General features: G+C 36.6%; 1 protein-coding gene across 1 annotated transcript in view; it reads right to left on the bottom strand.

The window, feature by feature from the left end:
• Window positions 1-5,611: 5,611 nt before the first annotated feature.
• Window positions 5,612-11,181, bottom strand: part of PTPRZ1 (protein tyrosine phosphatase receptor type Z1) — a 109,067-nt gene continuing 103,497 nt past the window's right edge. Inside the window, 2 exon segments of the mRNA XM_072399033.1 lie at window positions 5,612-6,468; window positions 8,557-8,692. Of these exon segments, the coding sequence (XP_072255134.1) occupies window positions 6,328-6,468; window positions 8,557-8,692 (277 nt within the window). The 3' untranslated portion in view covers window positions 5,612-6,327.

The following is an 11,181-nucleotide window of genomic DNA, read 5'->3' as shown; positions in this document are numbered from 1 at the left end:
ACGAATGTCCTGGAAAAGGCGCTTTGTTGTTGGTAAAATACTTCATGTGGACTCCATTAGGTTAAAGGGCTTTAGGTTGTGTGGTTTTTTTCATATTACAGCACTGAGACTTCACAAATACTGATAATAAAGGCAAATCATCCCTCACATCCAGTCAGAAAGGACAAATGTCACAGTTAAGACATGTTTACCAAAGTCTTTCCAATGCATATGGTTTTCCTGCAGTTTCCAGTTTTATTAACATCAAAAGCTTAGTTTCAATTATATGAACAATATTCAGGGAGAATGATCAAGACTTCCAACACTGTACGAAACTAATACTTTTCCTGACCACTCTGGCAGCCATGTGAGGGTTCCTCCCCCCTAATCACCTCATAGAACAGAATTTGAAAAAAACTCCCTCTGATAGTGCCCTCATTCTTTTTCTCTCCTTGACAAAAGAAGCATTCAGAGGCGCTCCCTCCTACAAGCTGTGGTAAATTCATGGCAGACCACCTGTTGTAACTCCCCTGATGAAGTCCCTGTGTCTGCATCTTGACGAGGTTTTTCTATCTCCCAAGTCGATGATAGCCTTTCCCATCTTGTAGTATGCCTAATGATTTTATAGTCACATCTATGTTTTGTCATTTAAAGTGTACATATTTTTTTTATAGCTGTTCAGCACGATTATGGATTAGTCACCCGCTCAAAAGACCAGCCCATGATTGATGAGTTTTTCACAGCTTACATTAAATATATCAGATCAAGATCTCCAGCCAGAAGCTCACATAGGTCAAGTTACCACCCATAATGTGATTTCTCCCTGTATCAGCTTAATAAAGTTGATGTTTGCTAGGCATGCTCAAAAGCTGCTCTTCCAGGCAAATCATTGACGCAACTAAAATCACCTTCTGATCACTCATGTGCAATTGATTGTCCCCTTCTGATCACTCTGTGCCATTCATTGTCCCCTTTCTGATCACTCATGTGCCATTGATTGTCCCCTTTCTGATCACTCATGTGCCATTGATTGTCCCCTTTCTGATCACTACCGTATGTGCCATTGATTGTCCCCTTTCTGATCACTCATGTGCCATTGATTGTCCCCTTCTGATCACTGACTCACTTTTTTTTGGCTTCTACGGCCGGGTAACGGACTCGTTAGGGCAGGGATCAGCAGCTTGTCCTTTGAAGTTACTTTCAGTTTCACTCTGCACTGCAGCCAGCATCGAGGAGTCACACAGAGGCACACAGTATCAGGTATCGGAGGATGTCCTATTTGCGGGGGTGCTTTATTTTAATTGTTTGAGCAAAACTCGGGGGGTGGCTTATTTGATGGGGATGCCTTATCATCGGGGAAACACGGTATATCTTCTGGGTACACAGAACGGAGGGGGACTGTCTGTTGCCACCAGATAGACAAGTGCTCTATGTCTGAGGAACCCTTCTTCCTCATGCAAGGGGTAACATTGCCAGTAGTGGATGTCTTTGCATCGCTTCGCAACAGAAAGTTGGAAATCTTTTATTTTAGATTCCCGTCCTCAATTAGGAGAACTAGATGCTTTGATGCTGAAGACCCTGGCGGTTCTACCTCCCAGGAGCATCAGCAATGTCCATAGCACGGTGGATAGTTTGCCTTGGTATGCCTTCAGGGCTAAGGGGCAGATTTCAGAGCGGGTGAAGGCTTATTCAACCAGAAGTACTGTTTACTTCTTGGGCTTCAGCTTCAGACTCATTGGACACAGTCTGCAGAGTAGCCTAATACACATACTTTTTGTCCCAAAATCGGGTAGATTTCACTGTCGGAGGAAGCTTTTTATTCAGATTCTTTCCTATGAAATGAAATTAAACTGAAATTAAGTTAAACTGAAACACAAATTTTCAGTTTTTTTTCAGCTACAGTGTTTGACAAATGTTTGGTCATACAGCTGAGTGCGGTTGCGGTAGTTCTTCCTACAAAGGGGTAAAGCAACTGCACAGTCAGAAGTAACATTATGTTTAAAGGATGGGGTGGGGGCTGGAGGCTTCTTGTGGGATGCCGCCAACGAGTGTAGTGCAGACTACATAAATGCGAACCCCAAAACTATCAACAGTATAATTAAAATGTCACAGTAGAGAAGGGTGTATTTTTGTGAGTTTGGATATTAGAGGACCATTCTATTTGAGGAATGGGGAATAAAACTATAAAGTATTTGATGTTTTCCCAAAAGTATTATATGCCACCAATGGTATATTCTGTTTACTATCATTAACAGTCCCATACCCTGATCCCTTGGTTGCCTTTCCCCATGTTAAGTTTCGGTATGTTTACTGGGGAAGCTCTGTAGTTGCTGCTTGGTCGATTCTATCGGGTTTTGTAAGTTTTTGATTTTATGTAAATTTTTTTCTTTATGTAAAATTGGTTTGAAGTAATATGATTGATTGCATTGGTAAAACTGTATTTGAAATTCTAGATATCTTTGTCGTTTCTTGAGAAAGCAGATTGAGAATTCACAAAATGCATTAAAAGTACTACTTTCAGGGTAAAAATGGGTCCAGCAGCCAGCACTGCAGTTCTGGTGCTTTGGCTCCTTATTTTTGAATTCATGACGATTCTTTGTGTTATGTTTTCCAATTATATTCTATTTTTTTTACCCACCCCCCTTTCAATTTGTTTGCATTATTGGATGCATATGCAATGGATGTCTGTATTGAACTATACATTTTGGGACATGGCACCATTGGTAAATCGCATATGTTTGGAAACAATTTTTTTTTTTTTTTTACAAATGCTTTCAGGAACCATTCTACAACACTTAGCCTGTCTAGGCATGCAGTACAACACTGCAAATTTCCACAAGTCTGAAAGGTGCCTTACAAGTCAGATTTATTATCAACTGTTTTATCAAGAAGCAGTTTCTTGAAGAATTAACAATACATAACTGTTTATCAGAAAATTATATAAATTGGGAGTTCTTCAACACAGAGCTAGCCAATGGCAGTAAAAGCATTTCCTTTAAAATAGTAAATAGTTTGTACGTAAGGCAAGAAACAGTGGCAAACGTACAGTCTGACCCCTTTGCCTCAATTTATGAAACAAATAGAATCTGCAGATGGCATGTATCATGTAAGCTGTGCGCTAAATGGCAAGCAGAAGCCCTAGGACAGCGATGGCGAACCTATGGCACGCGTGCCAGCTGTGGCACGTGAAGGCCTTGCAGCTGGCACGCGGGAAGGTCCGCAATTAGGATATTCGGCGCGGCGGGAGGCAAGTGTGCCGGTGTCTGCTTTGCAGCTCACCTGGCAACAGGGCCGGACTGGCCATTGGGAGGACCGGGCATTGTCCCGGTGGGCCTACAAAGATTCCAACCTTTAAAAATGATGTTACATAGTTCAGGCAACTTTATAAAGAGTTTTTAGATACTAAAATCTTGTTATTAAGGTTTAATTGACGTGCTGGCACTTTGAGGAAATTCTTTGGTTTTGTGCGGCAGTTTGGGCACTCGCGCTCAAAAAGGTTAGCCATCACTGCCCTAGGACTTCATCAGTATTCTGTGTACACTCCCTGCAGTTTTTTTCCTTGTTCATGAGATGCCTTGTTTGTATAATTGTTACTGTGTTTGTATGGAGGTTGATATTTTTGTAGGCTTTGGTTCTGCAACACAAATTTGCCTCTTTGATCACTGATGGGAGTATATTTAAGAAGTGTCAAGGGAGGTGATCCACAGAATAGATAAAGAATTATGCTTGCACGGCAAGTACTGCATTCTTTCCAGTATGACATGTTATTTTTCCAAAATGCATTTCACATATTGGAAGACCCTTCAGATTGATTTTAGGTCTTTGGGATTTTAAAAAATTGCCCGGAAATTGTAATATATATATATATATATATAGATATATAATTTTAGTAATAATTCCAGATAAAAGATAAATCTTTCAAAGTATTGGTTAGGTACAATTGAAAAATCTATATCATGCCCTGGATCAGAGCAAGTTCCCAGGAGTGCCGTGGGCAGGGTTGCCAGGTATTTAGAAGATAACTATTTACAGATACTATAAAAAATCTACAGTCCTCCCCTGTCCTGTACTTGTTTCCAACCCCAACCTATCTAATCAAATAACCTCCAAAGAGTCGTCAATGATTGGACGTAGGTTGTGAGAGGAGAGGCAGAAGCTGCAAAGGCAGTATAAATCCAGAACAAAAACAGATCAGTAATGGCCTGGCGGGGGTCTGGCAATGATGATTGTCACTAGGGCCATCTGTCAAATGGGATCTGTTAATTGGAATCTATTCCAAAAGAATCTGTCACTGAGGGGGTCTATCACTGTGGTTATGCTTTATTTAATTTTTCAATTTATAGATTTACAATTCGTTTTTAATACACTGTTCAAAGCAAGAACAAATATATCCCATGCTGGATCTGGAATTTTGAGAACCTCTTTCCTAAAAGATACCAACTCTTCACTTTTGCATTAATTTCCTCTTAAATTACAGTCTTTTTAGGATTCGCTTTAGTGTTTAACAGAGACTGACAAGATTCTTTTATTGCTGTCTTGAAACAGTACATTTTAAAAAAGGTTCTGTGTTTAAAAAAAAAAAACAGCAATGATAAAAAGAAAATGCACTGTTTGCAAAACATTTATTTGTTCAACAGTGTCTTGCTGTCTTTCAGTAAATACATTTGTGAGATCCATTTTGAGCTTCACTTGAAAAATATAACAATTTATATATTTTCAAGAAAATAAACAATATAATGCATGGGCAGAATTTCAGCTTGGAAAGCCAGAAAACAAATACTGAATGAGGAATGTCATCTTCAGTGTTGTGTTTTTCCCCCCCAAGTACTCATATGACTTGTATAAATCCATTTTCAACATGAACCTCAACCGGAGTGAAGATAAAATAGACTTTCAGACTGTAAACCATGGGAGGTATTACCAAGAGATAAGATGTAGCAGGGAATGAATACATTTACTTTGTTTGAAATGACATTATCACATCACTTTTGAAGATACAGTGGCATTCCAATTTTTTTCTTTAATATCGCCTTACCAGATACAATGATTTCAAAGATAGTGGTGAAACTGAACAATAATCACCACTATTAGCTGGTCTTGTAGATCTCTTGCACTGGGCATCTTAATTTTGTTTCGAGACTATGACCTACAATTTGCACCAGAGAGGGAACCTATCATGAAAAAGAAAACTGCTTCAATTGTTAAGCATTTTCTGAAAATGCTCATCAAAGGGCATTTTTTTTGCAGCTGAAATCACATCTTTTCTGAGCAGGTGTTCCTGGTCAGTGAATTAAAGTTTTGAGGGCAAAGGGTTAGAATGACAGCCAGACAACTAGCATTTTAGGAAGAACAACATCCTATTTTGTCATGAGCCTTTTTTCTTTTAAATATTCACCAGTTAAGTATATACTTCAGATAAATCTTTATATGATATTGTGTTATGATGTTTTTATAGCCAAATTATAGTTTCTGTCAGGACAATCTTTTTCTAGATGGTGTTAGGAAATATGTCGAATGGGTTGATATACATTTTTGAGTACACGTTACAATATGACAGCTGTAATCTGGTTGTTAATGGCAATTGGCACTTTTTCAAGACATATTGAAACTGATACATTTGTAAACACACAAATATTGAAAAATTCTCAAGTATTTTATTTTTTTTAATACAGTGTTAAAATAACATGCAAAACAGTTACGTTGTTAAAGATACACATCAATGGGCAGGGCATTCTGCCAAAATAAAACAATGTATATTACTGAAACAACAATATGGATACAAATAACTGGAAAACTGATTTTGTAATAAAATATAAAAAATCTACAATTATAAATATAAATTTGGTCCATGAAGTACCTAGTACAATATTTACAGTTCTTGTTAGATTACTGCTTTCTTAGGCTGGTATGCCTTTTTTTCTTGAAATGATAAAAGTACCAAGAAAGATGCTATTTACATTCTTGTAGGAAAACACTTACAAAAGTTCTAACAAATTATGACAAATTATCACATTACAAGTGTTACATAAAACATTTTTTCAGGAAAAGCACATTGATATAAATACAAATAGCTGAAAGCATAAAAAAATCGCTAGTAGAAACTAATACTGAGTAAATAGAGCACAAAATTCAATCGTAAAAAACACTGTGGAGGTCGATTAGGTTTATCCCTCTAAGATGGATGGATATATGTCTTCCAAAAGGCACACATTGTTACTTGTACATGAGAGGCAGTAGTCATTTGTTACAAAATTGTGCTGGAAGAATTTTAGAAGGATACATAATGTAAGTGATCAGTTCCTTCCACATTATTAAATACGGAGCTGAGACATGGTTGTAGGCTCCAAATTATACCAAAGACTCCAAGCTTTCCAAAGTATTTCCATCTGGAAGAGCGGATCCATTACTCTCCAAACAAGCTGCTGGGTTTGATTCCTGTCTGCTACCTACAAGACTCAGAATAGCCTTATATAGGAACTGATACTGCTCCTAGATTTAAAAAGAGTGAAAAAACAACAGATAAGCATATGAGTATTGTATTATTTCAATATCACATCATTTGCTTTTAGATGGTGTACACATTGCCCACTTCTTTAGAGACAATTCTTGTAGTTTAAGATTTGTACCAATTCATTCAATTTAATTTGTCCACAACCTTTTTCTTCAAATGTTGGATACATTGGGCTCTATCTCTAAAACAGGGAATTTAACATTCACTGGTGGGAATCAATTATTGCCATTGAAACATATGGATCTAGAAGATTCCTGCAAGGGAATGTTTGAGGGAATGTCTGATTTCCAGTTTTATAAATAGAGCCCAATGATTAAATGTTTTCTTTCTATTAGCTTTTTAAAATAACAAGTGCTAAATAATACATTTTAATTAGTAAATAATACATTTTTAAAGAGTTGTATGTATCCTCAGAAAAAGAGGGGAAACTGAGGAGGAAAGGAGAGCCTTGAGTCTGAGACAGGGACTTTTAAGCTGTCTCTGTTAGAGAGTTCCATTCATTTCCTGTTCTGGAACAAGATTTTTTAGCACATAGAAAGTGAAAGAATGTTTCCAAGAAAGCCTCCAATGACAATAAGGATAAAAGTCACGCCAGCAATGTTTTTCAGCAATGACATGAAGTTAAACCAAATTTAGCCACCCCTTAAAACAGACTAATATTTAAACAAATGTTTTTTTTTTTCCTTTTTTAGGTGTTTGCTTTACTGTATGCTTACTGTACTTGCAAACTTTTTTTTCTTAAATCAAAAGCCTTGTTCTCAGCCCTGCTTTGGCCACCTCTGTGAACTACAAACACATGTCCCTCTATAGATACTGTATGGTTAGTGACCATTGGTACCTAGGACAGGGCGAGTGCTACTACAGAATTACCAGATGGAAAATAGGGGGGGAAAGCCTGAACTCCTTGGTTTAGATATCACTTTAAATATCAGTAAGGTGAAAGCTGTTGTGGGTTACTAATTGGAAAATAATATTTTTTTATGTTTACCTTGCTAATATTTTTGATTTTTAAACTACAAAATGGCTAAGCTTAGTCATTAAACATCCAGATTTGACCAAAGCATAAATGTGTGCAATGCCATATTGGCTAGAGAGTTACATAAGTAATGATTGTACAGAACATTAGGACCTGTGCATTTGTAGCCACCTAGTATTTAGGTGTATTCTGCTGTATTAAAATGACTTCTTCCAAAATGTTTTTGTGGCTTTAGTATTTCTGTTACATCTGCTATTGCTTGAAGGTATATATACATCATTATAATTTATACAGTAAGGTATCACTTCTAAGGTCAAAAACTCCCTGAAGGGCTGCAAGTATCATACCCATACTGGGAGCCATTATAGACATACTGAGAATTTATGAAGTGCTCTCTGCTAGGATCACCAAAAGCAATAAGGATACTCTAGCTGCATAAAACTTTGCCCAAAAGTAGCAAATGTGTTGTAATGGAGTTCTATCTTAACCAGAAAAGTTTATTATGTTTTTCACCCTAATGGGAGGGTACCGATTTACCAAAGTAAATTGCCACAAACTTCTTACATTTTTACTAGTAAATAAACATTATTTTGTATCATATTTTTACTTACTATGTCTGTAAATAATCCTGGTCTCATCAAATTTATCATCTTGGCCACTTGATAAACATCAATAGAGTTTTCTTTCTCCAGTTGGTTCATGAGGGTGAACAATGCACAGAATGTTCCTGCCGTTACTCCTCCATATCTAAAATAAAAGACTTCATTGTAAACTGCCACCATACAGGATATGTTTAGTTATAGATCTACTGTTAGTATGTTCATACCCATACTGGGAGCCATTATAGACATACTGAGAATTTATGAAGTGCTCTCTGCTAGGCTCACAAAAAGCAATAAGGATACTCTAGCTGCATAAAACTTTGCCCAAAAGTAGCAAATGTGTTGTAATGGAGTTCTATCTTAACCAGAAAAGTTTATTATGTTTTTCACCCTAATGGGAGGGTACCGATTTACCAAAGTAAATTGCCACAAACTTCTTACATTTTTACTAGTAAATAAACATTATTTTGTATCATATTTTTACTTACTATGTCTGTAAATAATCCTGGTCTCATCAAATTTATCATCTTGGCCACTTGATAAACATCAATAGAGTTTTCTTTCTCCAGTTGGTTCATGAGGGTGAACAATGCACAGAATGTTCCTGCCGTTACTCCTCCATATCTAAAATAAAAGACTTCATTGTAAACTGCCACCATACAGGATATGTTTAGTTATAGATCTACTGTTAGTATGTTTCAATAAAAATAAGAAGATGACTGATATTTATATAATTATTTATTAATAATCTCTACTGGTTTCACAAAGAAGTTCGGAAATACCTTTTATCTACTTACAAGAGATCAAAACACCTTTTAGTCTTTTAATAGAGTTGTAAAAAAGATCTAATCTATATATATAAAATTGGATGTATGTAATCCAAACTTGCTATACATATGAGTCTCATGTGAGTGCACCAGTCATCTTTTTACAGCGCTGTGCTATATGTCAGAGCTATATTTGTATGTATGTATGTATGTATGTGTGTATGTCATTACTAGGAAACGCATGGAGACATTTCAACCAAACTTGCCATACATATGACTGAGACTCATGTGAGTGCATCTGTCATCTTTGTACAGCGCTGTGCTATATGTCAGAGGTATATTTAGATGTATGTAAGTGATCACTAGGAAACGCATTGAGACATTTCAACGAGCGTTGCTAGACATATGACTGAGACTCATGTGTGTGCACCACTGATCTTTGTACAGCGCTGTGCTATATGTCAGAGGTAAATTTGCATCTATGTATGTGTGTATGTATTGCTCAGCACAGTGTGCCTTTTGCTGGTAATCAGCTAGTTTATATATATATATAAAAAATCAGATGTATGTATGTATGTATGTATGTATGTTCCATCATCATTTGAAAACGCATGGGGACATTTCAACCAAACTTGCTATACATATGACTGAGACTCACCTGAGTGTACCAGTCATCTTTGTACTGGGCTGTGCTATATCCCCTGTGTCAGCTCCCCTGTCAGAGGTATATTTGCATGTATGTATGTATGTGTGTATGTATTGCTCAGTGACAGTGTGCCTTTTGCTTATATTTTAATACTTTTTTTGGACTCTTACAAATTTCTGGCCTGTAATAATGTCTTCGAGAAAACGTAAGACAATTGGCTGAGTGCATTCAAAGGCAAAAAAATGAACAACACCGTAGACAAGAAAATCACTATAGCTTTATTTGATTCCTTTTCTGTATAATATAGGATTGCAATAAATAAATACCCGGGCAATGCCGTGTTATCAGCTAGTATGATCTAAATGTAATATAAAGGGACAATGTTTATTTAAAGACCTTGTTTCTATGTATAGTCTATTATATATATATATATATATATATATATATATATAAACAGGAGACGGGACGGGACAGCAGCTGGGAAGGATACATTTTGATACATTTGGACCATAAGACGCAGGGACTTTTTCCCCCCACTTCTGGGGGAAAAAAAGTGCGTCTTATGGTCCGAAAAATACGGTATGTATGTGTGTGTGTGTATGTCATTACTTGCTAGACATATGACTGAGAGTCATATAAGTGCACCGCTCATCTTTGTACAGCGCTGTGCTATGTGTCAGAGCTATATTTAGATGTATGTAAGTGATAACTAGGAAACGCATTGAGACATTTCAACCAGCGTTGCTAGACATATGACTGGGACTCATGCGAGTGCACCGCTGATCTTTGTACAGCGCTGTGCTATATGTCAGAGGTAAATTTACATCTATGTATGTGTGTATGTATTGCACAGCACAGTGTGCCTTTTGCTTATATTTTTACATACTTTTTTTGGACTATATTATAAGATTGCAATAAATAAATAAATACCCGGGCAACACCGGGTAATCAGCTAGTTTATATATATATAAAAAATCAGATGTATGTATGTATGTATGTTCCATCATCATTTGAAAACGCATGGGGACATTTCAACCAAACTTGCCATACATATGACTGAGACTCACCTGAGTGTAACAGTCATCTTTGTACTGGGCTGTGCTATATGTCAGAGCTATATTTGGATGTTTGTATGTCATCACGTAGAAACGCATCAACACATATCAACCAAACTTGCTATGTTCCACCATCACTGGAAAATGCATAGGGACATTTAATCCAAACTTGCTGGTCATATGACACAACTGATCTTTGTACAGTGCTGTGGTATATGTCAGAGGTATATAAATGTATATTAGTGTGTGACTGTGGGGGGACATTAGAGTGTCAGCTCCCCTGTCAGAGGTATATTTGCATGTATGTATGTATGTATGTGTATGTATTGCTCAGTGACAGTGTGCCTTGTGCTTATATTTTAATACTTTTTTTGGACTCTTACAAATTTCTGGCCTGTAATAATGTCTTCGAGAAAACGTAAGACAATTGGCTGAGTGCAATCAAAGGCAAAAAAATGAACAACCCCGTAGACAAGAAAATCACTATAGCTTTATTTGATTCCTTTTCTGTATAATATAGGATTGCAATAAATAAATACCCGGACAATGCCGTGTTATCAGCTAGTATGATCTAAATGTAATATAAAGGGACAATGTTTATTTAAAGACCTTGTTTCTATGTATAGTCTATTATATATATATATA

Source organism: Pyxicephalus adspersus, chromosome 2, assembly GCF_032062135.1.
Source record: "Pyxicephalus adspersus chromosome 2, UCB_Pads_2.0, whole genome shotgun sequence".
Classification (NCBI taxonomy): domain Eukaryota; kingdom Metazoa; phylum Chordata; class Amphibia; order Anura; family Pyxicephalidae; genus Pyxicephalus; species Pyxicephalus adspersus.
Note: the sequence above shows the minus strand (reverse complement) of the source record. Positions and strands in the feature narration are given on the sequence as shown.